We start from the raw sequence: 26,227 nt of genomic DNA, 5'->3' as shown, positions 1-26,227 counted from the left end.
ACCTAGGTACTTCACACAGGAAGAAGCCAATTTATTCAAGCCCACTCCTTGATTCCAGACTCACTTTCTTATAGTTGTGAGAGAAGACTGCAAACAAGTCACTCTCACAATTAGCAAAAGTGGCAATTACAGACACTTGCCTGAAAACACAGTGTACTTTAAATTAGTTACACATGACTAAGACAAGTGATATCCACCTACAGCTGACATTCAACACCACCCACGGCAGCTTGCAGTTGCTGATCTAAAACCACTGGGGAAATCAGCCCAGCATAAAGCTTGCTTGGAAAGAATCTACCAGTTGTGAATTCTGAACATAGCCTCATTCATTCATTCATTCATTCATTCATTCCAACCCAGTTTCCTCCTCCACTCACAGGCCTGATTATATACAGAAAACTCTTATTAAGCCCTTACTGTGTACCAGGCACTCTTCCAAATGCCTTATATGTGTTCATTTAATCCTCACAACAACCATGTCAGTGTTTCTATTATTATCATCAGACACTAAGATGGCCACCATGATGCCACCTTTTGGTATTCATGTCTTTGTCACTGTGACCTCTTCCCTCCAAGTGTGGGCAGAAGCTTCTGGCCAATGTTATATGGCAGAGGTGATGGGGCGTGTGTGATCATGCTGTCGGGCAATCACTCTGGAGCCTCTCTCTCAATCTCTCTCTCCCGATAGTTAACTTTGAAGAAGAAGCGAGCTGCCATGAGGCTCACAGCTCACAGCCACAGGAAATGAATTCTGCCAATGACCTGGGTGAGCTTAGGAGTGGACTCTCTGCAGACTCCAGGTGAGAAGCCAGGCACTGCCAGCATCTGGATTACAGCCTCATAGGGGATCTCGCTAAGCTGTGTCTGGAATCCTGACCAATGGAAACAGGGAAATGATAAATGTGTGTTGTTTGAAGCTGCTAAGCGTGTGGTACTCTGTTAGGCAACACATCCATTTTACAGGTGAGAACAGTGGGGACATTAAACGTTTTTCCCAGGAACTCTCTAAGCTTTAAATTTGTCCTTCCACTGTATTCTAAATAACAAAAGCTGCCACTTCTGAGCACTTACAACATGCCAGTAATTGTGCCAGGTGCTTCACATGTTGCATTTCCTTTAACTCTCACAAAACACCTGTGCAGTAGGTATGACTATCATCTTATTTTATAGCTAAATAAACTGAGGCCACACAGGTTAATTTGCCAAAACTCACAGCTATTTCATGTTGGATCCAGGATATGAATCCAGACAGCTAGACTCCAGAGCTCATGTTTACTTCACTTTTTAAAAATTCAATCCATTCATTTAAATGTGTATTGTATGCTCTTAAACCTACACTCTATTGCTTCCGGGAATGATGGGCTATAACTACAGGTGGGTCTTGATAAAGTGGGAAGATACAGGCCTCAGACCTAGGCTGGGCTTCCAAGAACTAAGAGTGAAAATTGTCTCTCAAACTGCAGCACATACACTCGGTGGAGAAGCTACAGAGAACAAAATAATTGCAGGAAAGTGTCCTCCTAAGGGTTCTGGGAACAGGACTTCAAAGGCTGCGAGGCTGGAAAGAACATGGAGATATTTTCATCAGGGATATGCACATATGGTTGGTAGATCTGAGAAAGGGGTGCACTAGACCTTTTGTAAGCTCAGCTGCCTCCCCAAACCAGGCAAGCTCAGCCTTATGCGTGTAAGTCTAGAACAATTCTGCAAATAAACTAGATATGCTCATGGCAACTTGTCTCTCAGCCAGGATCGCCCTATCAGTCCTGGAGTTAAGAAACAGTGTAACACTGGAGCACATTAGAGTACACTCAGGCTTGGTGAGTGTCCTTAGGCCAGCTCTAGGTGGAACCTGCCACCGTCCTGTGCCTGACCACTTCAAAAGCATTGCAGAAAAGCTGAGAGAAGAGGGCCCGACAGAAATGGTATCCAGGGGCTGCATATCTCCTATAGCTTGACCTAGATTCTGTTTGTTCTGACTCTGTGATGAGCAAAACACAGTCCCGGCTCTCAAGAAACTCAGATTTGAGCAGAACTCATAGAAACAGCAAACAATCAGAACGTGGAAACATTGATGTAAGCTAGACCAGAAGCCCACACTGAATGCAATAGGAACACTAAAGCAGGAAAAACCAATTCCCAACAGCAAGACTGCAGAACACTTCTTGGAAGGCAGCATTTGGCATAATTCTGGAAAAATGGTTAAGTACCAAATACGTAGGAGCAAGGGAAATGTTTGTCCCAGAAAGAGGAAATATTGTGTTCAAAGATATAGAGGTGAGAGCTACAAAGAGTATACAAAGAGCAACAAGAACTAAATTAGACTAGAGTGTGAGTAGCAAGGAAAGCTAAGTAATGGGTCATAAAGGGAGAAAAAGGCTGGGGCCAGACCATCTAGGATTTTGAATGCTGAAAGTAAAATAAAATAAATAAATACATTTGACTACTATTCTATAGAATGGGGAGTTCTAAAAATTTTTTGAAAACTTATGTACTTAAATTTGCCTGACGTTCAAAGAAACATCATTTCTCCTTGTTAATAGAGTCCTAAATAAAAAAGGGCATTGTTTCTTAATGTATTGTAAGGAACACTGATTTTAGTTTCTATAAAATAAAGAGTCCTGTGGTAAAATGAATATCAGAAATAAATACATTCCTCTTTTGAAAATCTAAAGTGCCTGTTAAGATAATATTAGCAATGAGAAGTCCTGCAGTAGAAAAATATTTTTAACTGTTTCACCCAGTGTTTTCTCAAGTATTTAATTACTATTTTTTTCTTTTAGCAAACACATAATAGGCCTGACAATTAAGTTCACAAACTTGCCACCGTGCGCTTACATTGACAGCACTGTACAAACAGCTTGGTAAGGTTTCATAACCTTGGTATATCAGTGTCTCACAGCTGTGTTTGTGTCAATTTGTGGCGATTCTTGCTGAGTAGTGCTCATTATTGTTGTGTGTTTTTGTGTGCTGTCCCAAGAATGTCTGAGCTTGAATTGGAGCAATGAACAAATATTAAATTTCTTGTTAAACTTGGCAAAAGTGGAAGTGAAATCAGGGACATGATAATCCAAGTTTATGGGGATAATGCCATGAAGAAAATGGCAGTGTACAAATAGATTAAACATTTTTCTGAGGGGAGAGAACACATCACTGATGAAGAGAATGGGGACAGCCAGTAACAAGTAGAATTGATGAAAATATTGCAAAAATTTGTCGAATTGTATATCAAAATCATCAGCTGACTGTGAGAAGCATAGCAGACCAAGTAAACATCGATAGGGAAATAGATAGGAAAATCTTAACTGAAAATCTTGGCATGAGAAAGGTGTGTGCAAAAATGGTCCCAAAGGATCTCACTGATGAACAAAGCAAAGGAGAGTTAAGGTTTGCCAAGACCTTTTGGAGAGGCAAGACGATGTTTTGGGCTGTGTTATCACTGGTCATGAAACATAGGTGTACCAACAGGACCCTGAAACAGAGCGTCAAAGTACACAATAGAAGTCAGCCAATTCTCGACAACCAAAAAATTTCCATCAGTCCAAATCAGGAGCCAAAACGATGTTGCTAACCTTTTTTTTTTTATATGAAAGGGATTATTCATTATGAATTTCTACCAACTGGACAGTTAACCAAGTTTACTATTTGGAAGTGTTGAAAAGGCTGCATGAAATAAAAACCACAATGAGATATCACCTCACCCCAATCCGAATGGCTATCATCAACAAGACAAATAGTAACAAGTGTTGGAGAGGCTGTGGAGAAAAAGGAACCCTCATACACTATTGGTGGGAATGCAGACTGGTGCAGGTGTTATGAAAGGCAGTGTGGAGATTCCTCAAAAAGTTATGAATAGAATTACCATATGACCCAGCAATCCCTCTCCTGTGTACATACCCAAAAAATCTGAAAACATTTATAAATAAAGACACATGTGCTCCAATGTTCATTGCAGCTTTGTTTACAGTGGCCAACACATGGAAACAACCAAAATGTCCTCCGATAGATAAATGGATAAAGAAGTTGTGGTATATATACACAATGGAATACTATTCAGCGGTAAGAAAAGATGAAATAGGACCGTTTGTGATAACATGGATGGATCTTGAGATTATAATGCTAAGCAAAATAAGTTAGACAGGAAAAGCAGAGAACTATATGATTTCACTGATATGTGGTATATAAACCAAAAACAACAAAAGAACAAGACAAATGAGAAACAAGAACTCATAGACACAGATAATAGTTTAGTGGTTACCAGAGGGTAAGGAGGTAAGGAGGTGGTAGATGAGGGTAAAGGGGATCAAATACATAGCGATAGAAGGAAAACTGACTCTGGGTGGTGAACCCCCAAAGGGGTTTATAAATGATGTAATACAGAATTGCTCATTTGAAATCTATGTAACTTTACTAACAATTGTCACCCCAATAAATTTTAACTTAAAAAAAAATAAATAAAAGGCTGCATGAAAAAGTTAGATGAAAATGACCTGAACTTTTCTCCAACAACTCATGGTTCTTGCATCACGACAATGCACCAGCTCCCACAGCACTGTCTGTGAGGGAGTTTTTGGCCAGTAAACAAATGACTGTATTGGAACACCCTCTCTACTCACCTGATCTGGCCCCCAATGACTTCTTTCTTTACCCAAAGATAAGGGAAATATTGAAAGGAAGACATTTTGATGACATTCAGGACATCCAGGGTAATACGATGACAGCTCTGAGGCCATTCCAGAAAAGAGTTCCAAAATTGCTTTGAAGGGCGGACTACGTGCTGGCATCAGTGCATAGCTTCCCAAGGGGAGTATTTCAAAGGTGACCATAGTGACATTCAGCAGTGAGGATGTAGCACTTCTTTAGGATGAGTTTGTGAACTTAACTGTCATATTGTATTAATATTTCTTGCAACTATAGGATATATTCTTGCAGTGGGTGCATAGCCTGTTTCTTCAAATTCTTATGTTAAAGAAGAGCTTCCTTAAGGGGATGTCCAGGTTCTTATTAGTCTTTACAAGTGGGTTGAGAAGACGATTTCTCTTCTGTATTTAGTGGGCGAGTTTGCCTAAAAGGGATGAGGTGAAGATGACTCTACCAAATGGGCCATCATCCAAGAAAATACTTCATTGAGTCAGTTTTTTCTGTTTCAAGAAAACTTGCAGTATTCACTGTTGTCTCAATGATTTGAAGGCCCCTGATGGACTCGTCTAGATACAAGGATCAGAGCATTCCACATTAATTACAAGTGTCCATTAGACGGTCCAGGAGTGGTTGTGCAGGCAAATAAATGGGGCCAGAACAATCTGCAAAAGCACAGGACTAATATAAATCAGACCAACACTGCCAGCGGGCTTCAGTGGGATCAGGCACGTGATTCAGACATAATATAATTTATGGCTGCTGCTTCTCTCTTCTTCCATATAAATATTTTGCGCCTTTTGGAAGGATTTTTTACAATCTATTCCAGGCAACAGACCCAAAGATACAGTACAGAAAGGGAGCATAATTTGGCAATAAAAGTGTTGTAATAAGTGATTTTATGTAACTGAAATGCCCGTTCCTTTGCTACAGCCTCCCACTCATTTTACAACCAGTTAATATTTTTCTGAACTTTTGTGTTGCATTCTACTCAGCCACCTCTGCAATCTTTTTTGCCTATTTTTCTGCCAGAGTCACAAGAATAAAGCTGTCAGATGATCTGCAAAGCCATTTTTCCTGTCTGGCAAATCGTCCAGAGGCAACTATAACCTGCTACCTGCTCCACTATGTAAGAGAAGTAACCTGCCTTAACAAAACAGAATTTAAATATTCTTTTGATCTGCGTTATTTACAGGCATCTAGGATGAATGAGTGAAAATATATTTCACCAACATTATTTGACCTTGTTCCAGCGGGACTGGGGTAGGTATTCCAATTTAGCATATCCTCATATTGACATTCTTAGAGAGACGCTATATAGCTCTCCAACAGGATAGCTCAGGGTATTTGAACTGTAATAATTAATGGGGCTGCTCCTAGGGGAAAAAAGATACAGAAAGAAAGTGCCTCAGAAGAAGAAAATTAAGAACTGAAGTGGGCTAATGGTATACAGTGGTTAGGCTTTGAATGTGGTGAGGATTTATGGTTTCAATTAGTGCTGGAGAGCAATTGTAGAAAGTTATTAGCAGTCGACTGGCATTCTCCAACATGGCTCATTTGTGTATTGTTCAAGATTAGCTAGGTCTTTAGTTGTTTACAAACACACATGGTGGCTTGCATTAAATGTGCGGAAGTGCCTGCAATATTACCTATTAGGAGGTCTTTAGCAGAGATGAAGTCTGGTGCTTTGGTTTCTTAGTACTCCTGTGTGGGCAAAGCAAAACTCAATTTGCAACGTTTTCTTCCATTTAAGAAAAACAAAAAAAGTTGATTTTCCTCACCTGTTCTAAACTCTGACATGGTATTTCAAATGAATAGCTCGCCCCCCCAACACAGTCCCTCATATTTAAAATTCTTAAATGCCTCAAATACTCAATGTGGTGCTGCCTCGAATATAAATTAATTTTTAAAATCTCCCCACTGGACTGTTTTGCACTGAAATCCATAAATCTTTATGTCGAGTGTGCATATTTTTCTCCTTTAAAGCTTTTGGGGCTTTATTCATCTGGTGAAAAAAGTCTCCAGTAGATTGAGGGATCTGCGAACACAACAAAACATGCTCAGTCCCAGGGCATTGAAAGCTGTGCCTGGTTCCCCTCACATCAAACAGCAGGGAAAGCATTAAATTACCTTGAGCCTGCAGACCTGGGCCTCAGCATCTCACAGAACCCTGAACATTTTCCCTAGCCCATTCGTACAGGAAATACAAGGTAACCCTTCCCACACATGGTCACATTAGGATTCCTCACAAGATGGCAAGCCCTGGGTCCAGGGGCGATGCTCTCACTACAAGAGAACAGTGACTTGTGTTTTGCGTGCCTATTCTATACGGCTATCGAGGGTATCGTCTTTGGTCCCCAAATTCAAGTGGGTAAGAAAAAGGAATTTCATAATTTTCATTATTTATTTATATCCTAACCGAGGATATTTCCTTATTTGAAAAGCATTCATTTTAAATAAAAACATGTATCTCTCTAAATCAGATTAATGTACCCAAACCTTTATTCCTCCAGCTGAGGGAGACTAATGTGTGACCTGTAATCTGAAAGACTTACGTGATAGAAAAGCAGGGTAAGGCCTGCCGACATTGACCTGTCCCACTTCACTGGGGACCCTTGAAATTAAGCATCTTCCTACTTCTCTGCCAGTAGACACACTGCTATGTACTCATTCCCTTTTGAGGTCTATCTCCTTCTTCCCTGATGCTCCTGTGAATAAATACAGTAAATTTAAGCATTTATACACGGTAATAGGAACAGAGATCCCAGTATTTCATTTTCAGTTCTGCAAAAATCCCAGGGCAAAGAGAGAGCAAGTGTTTGGCTCTTTGGAATGAAGAAGATAAGAACCCAAACATGCTAATATCTGTAAAAACGTATCCTGTCTTCAGTCTATTGCAGATGTAAGGAGGTAAGAAACCCATCCTATACTTTTCCTTTCCTATCCAGAAAATGAGTGTATTCCTCTCAATTTTGATTGTCTTGGGCCTCTCTTAGAAACTCAGTTATTGCTGTATGAGGAATAGAGAAGAATGGATACAGGACAGAAAAAAAAAATAAATCCAAGAAAAGGGGATTCCCAGAATTATAAATATTGAAATACAAATACAGTCTTCTTCTTGTCACCCAGCCATGAATGTGAAGTCACTAGAAACCCATGACTGAGTATGAACCTCTAAAAGGCCAATGATGAGGTTCATGTTTTTATCTAACCCTTTATTGATGTAATTTATTTTTTGCACTGGGTTTTGACTGCATGGGTTGGGAGACCTTGGGAAAAAGTTCAGGTAGAAGCTTTCTGGAAATAGACCACAGAGGTTAACATCAACCTGCTTGTTCTTTCGTACCACAGAAGGGCAGAGGGATTACAGGAAATAATTGAATTAGTCAATAGACAGCTTAGGAGTGTTGTATTTAAAATGATCTACTCTATATTTTAAAATATAAAGGCAACAAGAATTGCAGTCTTGATCCCCTTAAAGAATTAAAAATAAAAAGAGAGACCCGGAACTGACTACTGTTGTAAGATCTGAACCAACATAATATTTTGTCATTTCCTGTCTGATTAATCACAGAATGGGTTATTTCATTTAAAATTCTTTGAAAGAATTCTATAAATTAAAAAAATGCCAACCGTACACTTTCATGTTAAAGAATGTTATATTCTTATTACACCAAAAAAGAATCTCCCTTCCCAACAGTTCTGATAAAAGTATTGACCCTCAGAAGTTCTGATTGAGACAAATGTCTACTTTTGAACCAACTATAGTGGCCGGGGCCAAGTGGTCCCTTGCAAGTGGACACCTCTAATTTCCAGGCCATTTAGAAAAACTCAGTCAAGTCAGAAACATCATTATAAACTTATACCAGCATGCCCAGGTCTGCTTTGATACATGACTGTCTGGTTTTGCTTTATGTGGAGAAGGGAGAAATGAAAATGTTGTTTAACCTGAAAAAAATTGTATTTGTCCTCATTACATTGATCATTGTTTGATAAATGATACTTCTGAATGCAGACAACATCACTAATCTGTGAGATCTTCTATTACTGTGTGATACATGTAGAGAAATTCACCTCACATGAGGATGCTAATAATTTTTCATGTCAGTACACTGAATTTGAGGGTACTGTAGTGTGTAGGACCTGCAAAGAAGCTAAACAAAGCTGAAATCCGCTTTGTGTACTTTGAATTTTAATATGCAGGAAACAGCAGGCTGTCTACCCATACAAAGTGGCCTTAAAAACTAAGTAGTTAATTTCAAGGCAAATAATCTGATATTTTAATAATTAATTCAACTCCTTAAAAAAGATGGTTAAGAAGCCAGTTATCAATAGTTTTAAAATATAATTGTTTTACTGGATTCAACTTTAAATGAAAGTTTAATGTCTGGATGTAGACAAGTGAGGATATAGATGTTTTAATAATAGATTATTTTGGGGAATGATTCAAAAGACTGCTAATGATAAATTAGCAACTGGTGAAATAATCGCGGTCAGGGGAAGATTCACAACGGTAGATGCAGAGGGTGTTCAGGGAACATGGGGAGAGAATAACATAGAAAGAAAATTTTCAAGATACCACATTTATTTCCCTTGGTTTTGTGTCAAAGGTTCATTTTACTTTCATTATGATTTGAGTGTCAGGAATCACGTAACAAGAATTTAACAAAACAAATTTCTCAGTGAACTTTTAGTGAAAGAACTTTTTGGTTTATAAAAATGTTTAAAATAGACTAGGTAGACAATACCGTATCAGAGGGAAGACTCTAGATCTACAAAATCTAGTTTCTAAATTCAGTTCTGACACTATATATTTAACTTTGGACAAGGCTTAATCTCACTTTTTCCCAGGTTCTTTTTTGAAAATAAAGGTGATGGACTAGATAATCCTAAATATCCCATTGAGCCTTAAACTGTGTGATTCTATACACCCCTTTTTAAAAAGTTGCTGCAGTAGAATTGTAACAGATATCCTAAATCAGAGATCGGTAGCAATTGTGGATGTTGAAATATATTCATTTGAGCAATAAAATCAAGTTGTAAACATAATTGAACATTCTCTCAAGATAGTTTCATATTCATCAACAGCCTGCTTAGCATTACTTGATTGATGCTATTGAATAGAAATTAAAAGGCAGTAACAAACATTTGTAGGAGTCATATTTTCTTTGATAAATGGATTGTGTGTTTGGAAGCAAGAAAATAGCATTTCGATTCTGCTGTCTTGCTTCCTTTTTTCTTCTTCTAAAGTCTACTGAGTTTTCCTTCGCCTTTTTAGAGAAGCTAAAATAAACAAAATCTTGTTTAATTCACATACAGGATCTCCTTTTCACAGGATATTTTGCCTGTGTACTAGTTCCATCCCTGCAGGTGAGCAGTTCAGGGAACAGTATTTAATGGTTAGCTCCAGGTGCTAAACTGGTTCAGACACAAAGTACTTTATAAAAGAATGTGTGTTTTATAAAAATAATCTCTGCTTTTCTTTTACAATCCTGTCTTTATAGACATAAGGAGACCTGGGACAACATTCGGAATGCTAAGAAGAATGAAGTCACTAAAGATTGGGAAATTGATATTTTGGTTTCTGATTTGTTCAAATAAATGGTGATAGCATTCATGAGCTGGGAATATTAGAAAAGGACCAGATTTTAGGGGACAAGTGATGAGTTCAGCATGTTTGTGTGCATTTCAGGTACCTTGGAGAAGGCCAAATGGAGATGTTCCAGGAACACAGAATATATGAGTCTAGAGCTCAGTAAAAAGGTCTGAGGTGGAGACATCAATGTGGAAGCCACTGGCATGTCCTTCTGGTTAATTAAAGATAATGCGTCCATGGAAAAGAGTCTCTGAGAAGAAAGTACCACAATATAAATCTCTCCCATGTCTCACCTCATTTATATCATGCAAAAATCTCCTGGGTAAATATTATAACCTCATTTTACAGATTAAAAAAATTGAGGCTCAGAAATAACAGACAAGCATTTCTCCCATGGTGAAACACTCCTTTTTACCTTCATCCTCTACTTTTCCTAAAGTCAAAATTATAAAATGTGGCTGTTCCCTCCCTAGCCTCCATTCTAATCAAAATAAGCACTGATAAAATAGCAGTCACTGGTGGAAATCAGTCAAGGAAGAGATGTCGTCTATGGTTTCTCAATGAAGATCTGTTTGATTTCTACTCTGGCTGATGGATGCTATCAGATAATGAAAAGAGATCATATTTAAGGGAAGAAAAGCTGTAAGCCATCCTCCTTGAACAATCAGCTATATGATGAAAAAACTGTCATTTGTATTACTATTTCTCATTCTTACTTGAGTCGTGTCAGCTCAGAGTTTAATTTTCTTGCAACATTTCTTTTTCTATTATTATCTTTCCATTTTTATTAAATGTCTGTCACTGGACTTCTCTGTGGTCAGAATGCCAATGACACATGTAGTTTTTAAATGCCAGCTTGGGCTTCAGTATTACTCCACCATCGTGGGTTTATTCCTTATGGACCTGTCCAGCCCTTTTCTTCCTGTCATGTCAACCTTGACACTGGAAGAGTGTAAGCCAGTCACAGACACATACGCAAGTGTTTATTACTAGAAACAGAGTGGGATGTTAGAGTCAGCAGAGGTTGGGGAGGGAGGAGTTATGTAAGTCAGATAATTGTATAGCAAATATCATAATAGCTTGAAGTTTATGATAACAAACATTTCCAAGATGCAGGCAGTCCCCATGGAAACAGGGCTTTGCTGTTGCAGTTATGTCAGAATTTTCTTCAGTAAATAATCAGGGATAGCACATGTTTTCTTTCCTCTTTGTCCTTGTCACAATGGTGAATCCTCAACTGGAAAGAGAGAATAAAAGGAGAGAGATGCTACTGATTTTTGCAAGATAGAGGAAATGTCTTCTAGAGTACCCCACCAACAAGAAAGAGAGACAGCAATGGGAGTTTAAGGCTAAAAGGCTTTAAAAAAAAAACAGACAACAATGGATAAGCACATTTCACTTCAGGCTGTTTGGCAACTTGATGAAGAGGCTATGGTCCTGGGTAGTTTACTGCCACTAGTGAATGTTCACTGGGTCCCAAAAATCAAGGCTTTTTACGAGGCCCTGAATGTGATGGGAGAGAGTGTAAGTTCTGTAGGGCCTGGAGCTTATACAATGAGGAGATGAAGTGGGTGGGGGGTGTCCTTGAAGACAATAATGTAAAATCCTGAATACAGAATTAGACATTGAGAGGTCCTCAAGCAAAATGAGGTCCTGAAGTTTAAGCTTCACTGGCTTCATGGTAAATCCACCTCTGATCCTAGAAGTGGAATAATAAATAATGATAAGCTAATAACAACAATAACAGCAGCAGTAGCAGCTACTGTATACTGAGCGCCTAGCTTTTAGCTAAGCAGCTTACATGCATTATCTCATTCAATCCTCACCAGAATGCCATGAGTTAGAAACCAATTTTTGCTGTTGAGAAACCAAGGATCAGTAACTTTCCAAAGGCCCCACAACAGTGGAATTAAATTCAAAATCAGAGATACTGACTCTAAAGCGCACGCTCTTAATCACCAAAGTATAAGGTTCTTAAGAAGTTCTAAATAGCATTATGACATTATGAAGGTATCTAAGACAATCCTGGAAAGATCAGGAACAGTTTCTTCCTGGAGGAGACAAAACTTTAAAGTAGTATGTCTTAACCTCAGCACAACTGACATTTTGGCTTGAATAATTCTTTGTTCTGGGGTCTGTTCTGTGAATTATAGGATATTTAGTAATATACCTGGCCTCCACCCAGTAGATGCAGTAGCAACCTCTCCTAAATTGGGATAAATGTCTCCAAATATTCCCTAATGGCCCCTGGCTGGGGATAACGGGATCACCCTAGTTGGGAATCAGTGACTTAAAGAATGAGTAAGAGGTAGCTAGGTGAGAAAGTGGAGGAGGGGCATTCATTCCTGAGAGTGGTCATAGCAAGAACAAAAGCAGAGTAGTGGAAAACAGCATGATGGATACAAGGGCAGGTAATTTCATGCTGCTTGAGGCAAATGGCAAGGTGGAGGACTAGCTGGTGGTGAAGCAGGAAGAGGTCAAATTACAGAAGTCATCAAACGTCATACTAAGGAATTAGAAATTTATGCTGTCAAAGGGGATGGGATGCATAAAATCATCATGACATATGGTGTTAATATGATCAGCAGTACATTTTCCAATAGTCCTCTGGTCTCTGTGGACAATATATCTGATGGCGACAAGTTTAGTTCAGTTAGCTTTGGCCTTTCTATTTTAGACATGGATTATGCCCTAAAAGCTGTCAAGAAATCATCCAAAATTCCTACAGAAATGAGAGTAACACTGGCTTACTGACAATTCACTTCCGTCTCTGGAAGACAGAAATCTCAATACAACCTTATCAGGCTGGCAATGCCATCTTCTGATATGATGTGCTAGGAAAATCTTGTCTGCTTAACAACTGCATCAGCTTTATGAGGGAAACAGTGTATAAGACAGATCAAGGCATCCATGGAAAATCTGTATAAAATATCCATTCTCTCTTCATCTGTGCTTAAAATAGAGAAGGAAGTGTAATGAACCACAAAGATGTGACTATGAGCATCAGCCATTGGAACTATTTGAACTATAAAAGCAGCATTTCCATAGAATGGCAGATATTATTCATTGCCTATCTAATATCCATTCTCCACTTTGTCCTTACTAATAACTCCTGATTTTGTGCAGGCAACAATACTATGTTCCCAGCTAACGTTACTTACTTCCTCAGATTCCTGTGCAGCTAGAGGTGGCCAAGTGACCCAGACAACTAAGATGCAGGTGTTATTGGATGGAGATCCCCGGCTAAAACTCCCTGGTAAAAGTAAGTACATAGTTAAATTCAGAATACTCTAATATTGTAATGGGGGTGGGTAAAGCACTTGTAACTCTAGTATAAAAGGTATAACTTTACCCTTGTAGTTAGAAGTATAACTCTAACTACAATAACTTGTTAATAGATAGACAAAGTAAAAAGATGTGAATTGTGACATCAAAACATAAAATGTGTGTGGGGGGAGTGTAAAAATATTTAGCTTTTGTCTGCATTCAAAGTTAAGTTGTTATTAGCTGAAAAGATTGTTATAACTATAAGGTTTTATGTAAGCCTTGTGATAATCACAAAGCAAAAATCTACAGCAGATACACAAAAGATAAGGAGAAAGGAATCAAAGCATTTCATTACAGAAAATCGTCAAATCACACACGAAAAAGAGAAATCAGAAGAGGAAGAAAGGAAAAAAGGAACTACAAAATAGCCAGAAAACAATAAAATGGCAATAGTAACTCCATACTTATTAATAATTATTTTAATGTAAATGGATTAAAGTCTCCTATCAAAAGACACAGATTGGCCAAACTAATAAAGAAGAAACAAACAAACAAAAAATTACACATACGATCCAACGATATGCTGACAATAAGAGACTCACTTCAGCTTTAAAGACACATATAGTCTCAAAGGGAAGAAATAGAAATAGATATTCCATACAAATGAAAATCAAAAGAGAGCAGGGAAGCTATAATTTTGTTAGAAAAAACAAACTTGAAGCCAAAAATTGTAACAAGAGTCAAAGAAGGTCTTTATGTCACTATATCAACATTGGAGCACCTAAATATGTACAACAAGTATTAACAGATCTAAAGGGAGAAATAGACAGCAATACAATAACAGTAGAAGACTTCAATACTCTACTTTCAACAATGGATAGATCATCCAGATAGAAAATCAATAAGGAAACACTGGACTTAAATGACATATTAGACCAGATGGACCTAAACAACATACACATAACACTACAAGAACAGAAGCAAAATACACATTTTCCCAGATATATCATATGTTAGACCACAAAACAAGTCTTAATAAATTTAAGAAGATTGAAATCACATCAAATATCTTTCTAACTACAATGGTATGAAACTAGAAATTAATTACAAGAAGAAAACTTCAAAACTCAAAATTATTTGGAGATTAAACTACATGCTCCTGAACAACCAATGGGTCAAAGAAGAAATCAAAAGGAAAATAAAAAAAATAACTCTAGATAAATGAAATTGGAAACAAATATACAAAAACTATGGGATGTAGCAAAAGCAGTTCTAAAAAGAAAGTTTATAGTGATAAATGACTACATTAAGAAAAAATAAAGTTTTCAAATAAACAGCCTAATTTTACATGTCAAAGAAATAGAAACAAAAGCAAAAAACTACACCCAAAGTCAGTAGAAGGAAGGACATAAAAATCAGAACACAAATGAATGAAATGGAGACTGACAGGACAATAAAAAAAAACATCAATGAAACTAAGAGCTGATTTTTTGAAAAGATAAACAAAATTGACGAACCTTTAGCTAGAAAAAAGAGTGAAAATTCAAATAAAATCAGATATGAAAGAGGAGATTTACAATTGATAACAAATATATGGATCATAAGAAACTACTATGAGCAATAATATGCCGATGAATTAAATAACCTAAAAGAAATGAATAAATTCATAGAAATATACAACCAACCAAGATCAAATCATGAAGAAATACAAAATCTGAGTAGATTGATTATTAGTAAGAAGATTAAATTAGTAATCAAAAACCTCCCAACAAATAAAAGTTCAGGACCAGGTGGTTTCACTGCTGGATTCTACAAAGCATTCAAAGAATTAATACCTATCCTTCTCAAACTCTTCCAAAAAATAGAAGAGAGAATACTTCCATAATAAATTTAAGAGGCCAGCATTACCCTAATGCCAAAACCAAATAAGAACATTACAAGAAAACAATATTACAGGTCAGCATTCTAATGAACATAGATATAAACATCCTTGACAAATTACAACAAACAGAGTTGAACAATACATTAAAAGGATCACACACCATGAACAAATGAGATTTATTCCAGGATGCAGGGATGGCTCAACATCCTCCATCAAACAATGTGATAGACCCAATTAACAAAACAAAGGATTAAATTCATATGACCATCCCAATATGTGAAGAAAAAGTGTTTGACAAAATTCAACATCCATTTTTGATAAAAACTCAACAAAGTGAGTATAGAGGGAATGTACCTCAACATAAGAAAGACTGTATATAAAGATTTCCAGTCAAGATGGCGGAGTAGGTAAATGTTGTAAGCACATGACCACATCGAAATTACAACTAAACTACAGAACAACCATCAATGAGAATCGCCTGAAGTCTAGTAGAACTGAAGCCCTACAACTCCGGGCATACAGAAGAAGCCACCTCAAGACTGGTGGTAGGGTGGACAGAGATGTGGAATGGGCTGATCCCACACCCACATGTGACCATTACAAATTGGGAGGGATATGTTGGTTGCAGTGGTTCCCCCAGGAGGAGCAACAGTGTCCCAGATCCATGCCAGGCTCCCCAGCCCAGGGTTTCAGTGCAGGGGAGAGAAGATTCCATAACTTCTGCTTGTGAAAACCAACAGAGATTGTGGCTGAGTGAGACGAGGGTGTCTGGAGTCACAGGCACTTCTATTAAAGGGCCAGCACATGGATTTACCCACTGAAGGACTCACTCGCCCTGAGCTCCAGGGCTGGGGCAGCATTTCAACAAAAGTCACCAGGGACACACAGGAGGAACTGAGTTGTCTGACTTCAGGACGATGGCTGGAGGGGGAGCTTTCTCCATGATGTAAGAGCTGACAGAAGTCATTGTTTCTTTGTGGAGTCCCACCCACCTTCACCCTCCCAGTGTGCAGACACAGGCAGCCACCATATCTGAGTCTCCATCAACCTGGTTAACATCATTCATTTACCCCATTTAAGTTTTGAGCACATCCAAGCCAGTTTCAGTTGCTTTTCCGTACAAAGTACTTGCCTTGGCTCATGCTGTAGACTTTCCTGAAATTTCTCAAAGGTTCACAAAACCTAAACAAGCAGCATCTGGCTTCAGCATGTCCTGTACCTCTGGCTGAGCAGCCCTAAGCCTGGTACTAACGGCAGCAGGCCTTGGTGGCTTGGCCTCTTGAGGCACCTCTAAGCACAGCACACAGGCGGTGGATTGTTAGTACCAAAACAATCTATGGATTGTTTTGTGGCTGATTCTAGGTGGTCCCAGGCAGGGCCCAGGCTGCAGTTGAATTTGGCCTACAGGGTTGGCAGGCCCAGTGGCCAGCTTTGGACTGGGCTGGAGCATCACTAGGCTGCCTCCAAAAATGACATACCAGACAGAGGGCAGACTGAGCAGGAGTCTCTGCTGAAGTAAATCCTGCTCTGTAGGGTCAGCTCAGCCCCTGCACAACAGCGCCTCCACTGTGAGGCCAGTCCTCACAACAAATCACCCTGAAGATCAATCCTTCCCATTGATGTGCAAGCAGCAACCAAGGCTCAACTACAACAGGAGGGCACACAACCCACACAAGGGACACTCCTGGAGCACTGACTCTGGTCACCAGGGAGACTGTGCCACTGTGAAAAAAACAATCACAGTTGAACTGTATTTTTGTTTTAATCACGTTTTAAAAAGTGATGATGACCATGGGAAAATAAATTTAGATACAAGGTTTTGACATACATACATGGAATAGACATGACTAAACATATTAAGTAACACTCTAGCAGAAAGATGTCTACACTATAAACATGAAATCAGTAAATTTACATTAACTTTGTTAAATAAGTATGTATCTACTTATCTACATTTAACTACAAGTGCAATTAAAATTGGGTTAAAAATAAAGTTTATTATGGTTGAAAAAAATAGAAGGCCATATATAACAAGCCCATAGTTGACATCATACTCAATGGTGAAAAGCTAAAGCTCTCATTACAAGAAAAAAAAATTGTAACCATGTGTGGTGATGGATGTTAACTAGACTTATAGGCATGTATTGAATCATTATGTTGTACATATGTACATATAATATAATATTAAGTTTCAATTATATATCAATTTTTAAAAAGTCATACCAACATACACTGCCTACAAGAGTATTTGAAAGCACATATTCTTCACATTTTTACCACTATGATATAAAATCTTAAATTTGTGCTAATCTGAGAGATTAAAAACAAAAAAAAGTAATGTTGTCCTGAGTTAAGTTCTTTAATTATAAGCAAAGTTGAGTATCTTATATATTTTTATTCATTTTAAAAATTTTCACTTCTTTCCTTATTATTAGGTGGGTGATTTATTATATGCTTATTGGCCATTTGAACCAGGGACTACCTGTGTTTTATAATGTGCCTCATAAGAGCCATGGAATTACTGTAGCATTAAGGTACATTTTAGTGAAGGGCTATTTTCACAGTGCCAAACAGTTGTGAACTAGTTTGTAAGTTATTAGTTTTATTTGATCCAAGATTATACTGAGGGTGCCAACATATGTCTTAGATTATTTGCCATAAGTATGAGATATAAGCCTTCTTATAAGCACAATGATTAGAAAACTTGGATGTTTTTTTCTATGATGAACTCTTTATTCTTTGATGGAATCTATGGCAATGGTGGCAGGATAATTCATATACGTATTAGGAGTGATATGGTCATATTCTTTGAGGATGAGCATAGTAAACTTCTTTTTATTTCTTATACTTTTTTGTTTGTTTGTTTGTTTTTTACTTGGAAGCAATACAAGTAAAGTGTTGGCTTAGAGAGCCGATTAGTAGCATAAAATGATAAAATGGATGAGATCAGCTAATGGAGGGGACTCCTTCCTCTCTATTTCTGTTTCTCCTCTCTTTCTGCTCTACCCAAAATCCAAAGGTCTGTTCATTCTGCTCTCCCCCTCACTTACTAAGCCACAGACTCACAAGTCTTCTGAGAAGACCTATAACAGTCAAACTCTCTCCTGCCTCACAAACTTGGCTAGCACTTGCTGTTCTTTCTTCTCAGGCTCTCAGTAAGGCTGGTTTCTTATCTTTTTGCAGGTCTCTTCTGGAAGGTTATCTCTTCTGAGGAGCCTAACCTGATGCCTACCAAAGGTGGCCACAGTTACATTTTATCACAAGACTCTGTTGGTTTCTTTTCTGGTACTTATTATCACAACTATTTCATTGTGTGATTTTAAAAAAATATAATGTAAAAAATTAAAGTTATTATTTCGTCTATTCATTTATTTTATAATTTCTCTCACTTAACAATGAACTCCATGAGAAGAGGATTTTGGTTATCAAGTTTGCACTGAATTTGTAAATATTTCCCTGCCTTATGCTTGGGCTATGGAAACGTTCCCAGACCTCTACGGAAATCGAATGATGGAAACATGCCTCCCTTGGCTTGTTGGGAAAGATTACAAAGTCTAGGCTTCTATAATGATGTTGAACAGAAGGAAATTTGCATTAATCCCCCTCCCCCCAAAAAAAACCCTCTGAAATTATAAGCACTATTGAGACTATATATCGGGTTGAAAGTATACTTGCTATTAATTTAGCTTGTGTTTAACTAGAGGTATAATTAGGCTCGTGGTATGAAAAGTTATATCAGTTTACACAGACCCTTGATTGCTCAGTTCATCATTACCAAGTGCCTATAAAAATGAACTAGAAGCTGGAACGTATCTTTAATGCACTCTTCTGTGTAAATACATTTGTGAAGATAGGCAAGCAGTCACCTATATTATCCACATGTTTAGAAGTTGCCATTTAACAATATATGCCAAAAAAAATAGCATCAGCAAAAGGAAAGAACAAAACTAACAATATGATTTTGTTAAATCAATATGTGTATATATGTATATAAATATAGTTATTTTTGTATTTACATACAAACATATATTTATCCAAAATTAATATATGATATATTTACATTATATTTATATATCTATATACATATAAAGAATGTTTCCTGACTCATTAACTGCAAAAAAACCCCACAAAATAGCAACCATTCATGGATAACTCAACATTGTTTTTCATTAATCACACAACCACTACATTACAAATATTTCTCTTTATTGTTATCTCAGAGGTGTTTGTCATGCTTAAATTGAATGACCTTTTTATAATTCATAAGGAAAGAAAGTCTGCATCCTTTAAGGACCAATTCAAATTGAAATCTTAATCTTTTTTCATATGCCCTCTATCTGTGGGTTCGATTTCTTAACATCCTCAGATATTTTCACACTTTATAAAATAAACTCTACCTCTCCTCTAAGGTTGAGGATGTTCTTGCTATTTAGAAAAGGTCAAGAGATATTCTTTCCTGCAAAGTATTGTCACTGTCTGATAATTATTCCATCATGACTCATTTGCTTTTGGCCTTCAATTTGAGGAGTACATGTGACAGAACATTTTCACTTTCATAATTTCCCTCTTTAATTGCTGACTAACATCAGAGTTGAGATGAAGAGATGAAAGTGGCATTGTTCAACTAACATGTTTCTTCCCAGAGCAAGTCTTTGAAATTCAAGCAAAGGCTTCCAACAAGTTGGGCTTTAAGATTATTGCATAAAACAATAATAGCCAGACAAAATCTACAGACCCTTTCCCAACGCATAACTATTAGAATGGATTAGACGTAGAGCCTCACACCTGTTGGAACAGTACAGAGAAAAGCTGAAGACACAGTACGTGCACATCCTTACGAACCTGTTGGAAATCCTCTGGGTTTGACTGTCTGGTCATCCGTCCTAGAAGCATATGGAAGTTTAGGCAAATAAAATAGGAAACAGAGAAAACTCTGAAAAATCACCCCCAAGGCATGCATTGAACCAGGGGATGAATTTGACCAACCTCACTGTCAAGAGCTAGTGGAGAGGGTGATAGATGAGGGTAAAGGGGATCAAATATATGGTGATGGAAGGACAACTGACTCTGAGTGTGAACACACAATGGGATTTATAGGTGACGTAATACAGAATTGTACACCTGAAATCTACGTAACTTTACTAACAATTATCACCCCAATAAACTTTAATTTTAAAATAAAGCTAGTAGAATTGCCTGTTCTCTGCAAGGAAAACTAGATGACCAAAGTTTCCAGAACCTGACCCTGTAACCTCATTATCTGCCTCTAAATCTTTCCAGAAGAAAAGTTCCCCAGCATCTCATATTGTCCAAAGTGACTGCTGGGATATTAATAAAAACAAGAAAGACTCAATGCTCTCTCTAATCTCAGGGGAGACAAGGTAAGAGAGAAGCCCCTAAGAGACAGGAGGAGCTGTCTGCTCCTCCTTTCAAAACACCAAAGACACTTTCCCCAATATTCACAACCACTCTTCAAACTCTCAATTCTATTCAAAACCACTCGATTCATTTTTATTGAGTCACAAAACATGTCCTCATTTGCACAGTACTTGTTGGAAAATCATTCCATTTGTGAAATAATACCCATTACATGGTTCAAAAATTAAACTAGAAATTTTGCAGGAGTGCAAAGAATTTAAAGGTGTGGTGTTCCATGCTTCTAACATGTGGTGTTCCAGTATATTCTAACGGGGATGTGCTGACGCTCATTGATATTAATTTGGCCCTCAGTATGAATAGAAGTATGGGTGAAGTACGTAAGTATTTGAACAAGAGAAATAAAGGACACCAGTTCTGCAACACTTTCCAATCCACAGGACTCTTTCCTTAGGCTGGCACTGTAGGCAAGAAAGTCCTTTCGTTTGTTTACTGAAATATAAATCTACCAGGAGAGCCTAACTCTAAATTACTGTTGCATTTCTCATGACAAGCAACCACATAATTTAAATTTTAACAACTCTACAAGTTCCCATATTTCTTATTTCCGACTTGTCACCTCACAGATGAAGTGCATTGTACTATTGTTTTAATAAATAGTTTTTGAGTATAGGATGTTTTTCTTTGTGTCCAAATTCCACCTGTTTATTTTTTCTTTCATTTTACTGACATATCCTGAGATCCTTCCTATAGAGGGCTTTAAAAAGTAATTTCATTTCAAAGGTAGCCATCACGTTTCAATGGTCAGTAAACCAAATGACCAAATAAAATGATGTCTTCAGACCGCTGAAGAGGCTGTGAGTGAGTGACAAATCTGGTTTGTCAGTTTGTCTGAAGGGAAAGGATATTGTTGATTTCCCTTGTTCAGCCACTTGGTTATGAGTAAACATTTTTTTATATATATATAGAAAATCTGTCTTCTTGGGTTTCTCATCAATGAAATAGTTTCCCCATAACTGTAGATAATTACCTAGTATATTTGGGAAAATGGATGGAGTCCATCTTCATGATAGAGATGGTACTTAGAAACGGATTGAGTCCAGTTGGATTCACCATTCAAGCTATGAAGAAATGGATATCAAGCAACTTTTAATCTTGTATGAAACAAAAAGATTAAACTGTCAATATTACGATGAACTGCCGTGAAGAGCCCAAGGATAGTACCGCACTCTCAGTGCTGCTTCTAATATGTATGCAAGGAATAGATTTTTCCTGATAACACATGTAATTAGAGTACAGAACAAAGTGTCCTGTTCAAATTCATGACATGCCCAACTAATAAAGGAAGAGAGGATAAGGCTCTTGCTATTTATTTGCATGAAAGACTTCAATATAGAATATACTTTAGAGAAATTAGTTTTTAATCTAGGTGACTAGATGAGATTTTGACCCTGAACTGTTTTTTTAGTTGACCTGTGTGAATTTATGCAGGAATAGGGCTGTGATGCTTCCAAAGCAGACAGGCATTGCTTTTTTCATTAATTCCTGAACGTCTCATATAGTCAAGAGAAGCAGAAAATTGGTTCTTTTCAAAGCCCACTGTAGGAGAATTTGCTTTTATGAAACATAATGAGCAAAACTTGATAGGAATCTTAGCAGAAATGTATTCTTTTTAAATTTAGACATTCAAGAAGTTAGATGCATTCATTCTGCAGTGATGGTTCTCCACTGACCTGTATAAAACAGAAATCTACAGTTGTATGTTGTTATGAATATATTTGAGAGGCCTCTTGCTATCATAGTACCAGCTCTTCAGGGTGAATTATGGTCTACACAATGTGTACTTGGAAGAAAGGTATACATTGACTCTTGTGCTTGTTTATCCACGATAAAGGTTAGAGTCACCTCCACTGGATATACGCAAGATATTGCTTTTAAAAGTAGAAGTCATTTTGTTTTTAAAAACAACTGATATCATCATTATCCATATCATGTATCATGCAACTGCAGAAATCTAAACTTACGATGCAATGAAAACTAGCTAAGCATGAGACATAAGGCAAATGTCTCATGTTGTCTGCTTAACATCACTTGAAACACTAACAAGTAAGAATAAGTGTCAGATCCCTCAGGCAGACATGAAATATGAAAGGAGTTTGGCCCATGTTAGTAAAAGCCACCAAGAGCCACTCAAGCCAGAAACAGAGGAGTCTTTGCCTCCTCCCTTTACCTTTCCTCCCTCTTCCAAGCCATCAACAACTTCTGTCACAACATACATCACAAAGTTGTCAATTTTTTCTAGCTCCATCCTGGCTTAGATTATCATCTCTGGTTGCCTGGTCTCCAAAAAAATTCTTCCCCTCTTTTTTTTTAAGTCTCTCTCTATCCTTGGCCTCCTCTAATTTATTTTCTACAAAATAGTGAGAATAATCGAATTATGTTGATCTAGTTGAAAATCTCCCACGGCTTTTGCCTTGCATTAGAATAAATCCAAACGTATTAAACCCAGGGCCTGTGGAATGTAGCCTCTGCTTCTGTCTCTCCTCATTTCCCACGGATCCCACACTGTAGCCCACATCTCCCCGCCATCTGCAAATTCTTTCTGTTTCAAAGCATGCTGCTCTCCTTGCCTGGATCGCTCTTCATCCTGCTCATTTCCTCAGATCTCAGCTACAATAGTTTCTCCTTGGATAGGCCTTTCTTTGTTGCTATCTCTGGAGTAGATCTTGTCCTGTTAAACAATTTCTTTTGTAGTACGTATCACAATTTGCAGTAATTTTGTTTGTTGACCTTTTATTTTTTGTCCAACTCCCCATGAAAAAAGAAGGTCAGTGTCATGAAGACAGGGCAATGTCCTTCTCGGTTACTGTCATAGCCACATAGTAAGTCTTCCATCAAAATTTGTTGCACAAATTCATTAACTTCTTATAACTCTGCTTTCATAGATAGAGACTGCAAAAATGCAGAGGTGCAGGTAGATCCCAGAGGAAAAAACTGCTTGATTTATTTTCACGTTTAGGGACATCCAACTTAACACAAACGTTCAATTGTATCTAATTCTCACAAGGGGAAGGTAAAAGGAATAGATATTCTCACATATTGCAGTCATAAAGCTCACTAAAACTGTCTATATGTTTTTTCATTTGTGAGAGGGTGAGCCAAATTTTTCTCTGGGAGTGAGCTAAACCCCTTCTGGAAGCTGTTCTATCTCTTTTGGGCCACTTCAGTAACAGGAAGATACTAGAGTTGTAAACGCATCCCGAGTGTCCATTTATTGCCAAAGAACATGTAGGCTGATTATATCCACTTGTGTGTATTCACGGTACAAAACAAGCATAACAAACAGGCTCGTAAAAATTGGCAAAGCTCTTGGCTGATATCAGTAACATCTTTTACAAATCAGCCTACAACTGGAGAGCTGAAGAAACTATTTTATAACAATATATAAGGAAAAAAAGATTTTGTGGACAAATGTATGTTTTAAGTGAACAAAATATTTTACAATGTCCTGTTTTAACTATATTATTATTATTATAAATTGTTCAAAGAAAAACTGGAAAGCAAGTAAAAATAGTTAATGAACAAACTACCACTATACTTATTAAAATGCATTATTGCCTAAAGTAAAAATTTTATTCTATGTAATTTGAAACTTAAAACTGTGCAAACATGGGCATATTAAGGGATATAATGAAAATTTCATGTAAATTTTAAATACAAAATGGTTGGTTTTGAAGAAATATGTCTAAAAACCATAGTTAGGAGTTCATGGTTAGGGATAATTTAATGGCAATTCTGAGCTCCCGCTCCCCATATAAGAATGCGGAGTGTGGTTGGGCCAAAAAGGAACACCCACGGAGCCATAGGTAGGGGAGTCATACCACTATAGTCTCACTGGAGGCTGGATTCACACGACGTGGGACCTGCTGTCCACTTTTCTGCCTGCCAACCGACCGAGTCCATTCGACTCGACTCACCAACCAGCATAGCTGCGGCAGTTATATTAGTGGCTAATTGGCTAACCGGCCACAGCTGACAGCCATCCACTACCCGAACCAGCCATGTGAGGCTGAGAGCCTGGAAACTGCTCTCTGGGTCTCTGTCCCCAAAGCAATTTTTATAAATATGGCTAAATTTTGAGTGAATGGAATGTCTTTTTCCTGTAAACCAGAGACAAGTCCTGTCAAATATAATTCATCCAGTCAAATATATCAAGTTTATTTAGTTGAGGTTAAGTCACTGGGGAGATTCTGACCTCTGATTTTTTTAAGCCAGAATTTATTTCTACTTACAAATGTTCAATAGACTTTGAAAAGGCCCAAGACCCAAAGATGTCCAGGTTTAAAATAAGACCATTCTAAGGTGGTGTCTGTGAAGGGACGGCCCGGCCACCCAGGTGCAGCGTAGCACGATGGGCACAGAGGCTCTGATCTGGCCTCCGTGGGTCCCCACTGGTGAGCCTTCCTAGCTCTGACACGGTTATACGGGTGCACACATGCACACAGGGGCCTGTGAACGTGTGGGTCCATGAACTTGTAGATCCATACATGCATGTGCTTCTATTTCACTGCAGCCAATCTAACGAGAAGTAGAGTAATAATGGACGATTCTGGGCTGTTAGAGCAAATGGAAAGAGGGTATTAGGAAGTTTTTGTTTCTAGAATCAGAAAGCTCCTTACAGATTGGGCTGAATCAGTTCTCCCTCCAAAGGAATGAGGTTGAAGGTCATCTTATGTCTGCAGCTCAGGCAGAACAGATTTTAAATGATGTATGGGAAACAGAAAGCTATAGGACCACGCAATCAAAAGAAGCCCTCTTGAAGAGGAGCCACAAAGTCACCTTCCTTTAACTATTAGGGGGAAATCCCCTTACTTAAAAGCTACTCTGCATCTGAAATTATAGTTCTTCTGGTGTGGTAACAAGATCCTTATTATGAGAAATTGGCTATCTTGCACCGCCTGGGGTAGGACAAGAATGACAGATACTTAAAGGAGAAGGTTGAAACTCCTGGCCAAAAATTTTCAGCAACTGCTAAGAGAGGAAAAGTGAAATACTAGAGCTTCCCTGTACAAACTATTCATGCACACACACACATGCGCACATTCACATGCACAAATACATGGCCATCCACACAAACATGCATGCACGTATGCAAACACACAACTGTATGCATTCACACACGCACACAAACATGCATGCACGTATGCAAATACACACCTATATGCATGCACACATGCACACCTATATGCATGCACACATGCACACACCTGTATATACAACCTATGCACACAAGCATTCATGCACATATGCAAACACACACCTGTATGAATACACACAAACATACATGCACATACACACAAACATACTGAGGTTCTCGCACACATCCACAACATACATATGCACACATACCTGGATGTACACATATGTACACAAACACACATGCAGCACATGCTCATTTGTATTTATTT

At 37.9% G+C, this 26,227-nt stretch overlaps 1 protein-coding gene across 1 annotated transcript in view; it reads right to left on the bottom strand.

Annotated features, from left to right (window-relative positions):
• Nucleotides 1-8,977: 8,977 nt before the first annotated feature.
• SUCLG2 (succinate-CoA ligase GDP-forming subunit beta) overlaps nucleotides 8,978-26,227 on the bottom strand; it is a 321,296-nt gene continuing 304,046 nt past the window's right edge. Inside the window, exon 11 of the mRNA XM_081071619.1 lies at nucleotides 8,978-11,471. Within this exon, the coding sequence (XP_080927745.1) occupies nucleotides 11,452-11,471 (20 nt within the window). The 3' untranslated portion in view covers nucleotides 8,978-11,451. The remainder of the gene's footprint in view (nucleotides 11,472-26,227) is intronic.

Source organism: Rhinolophus hipposideros (genome assembly GCF_964194185.1).
Source record: "Rhinolophus hipposideros genome assembly, chromosome: 14".
Classification (NCBI taxonomy): Eukaryota; Metazoa; Chordata; class Mammalia; order Chiroptera; family Rhinolophidae; genus Rhinolophus; species Rhinolophus hipposideros.
The sequence above is the reverse complement of the archived record's forward strand: the minus strand, read 5'-3'. Positions and strand labels throughout refer to the sequence as shown.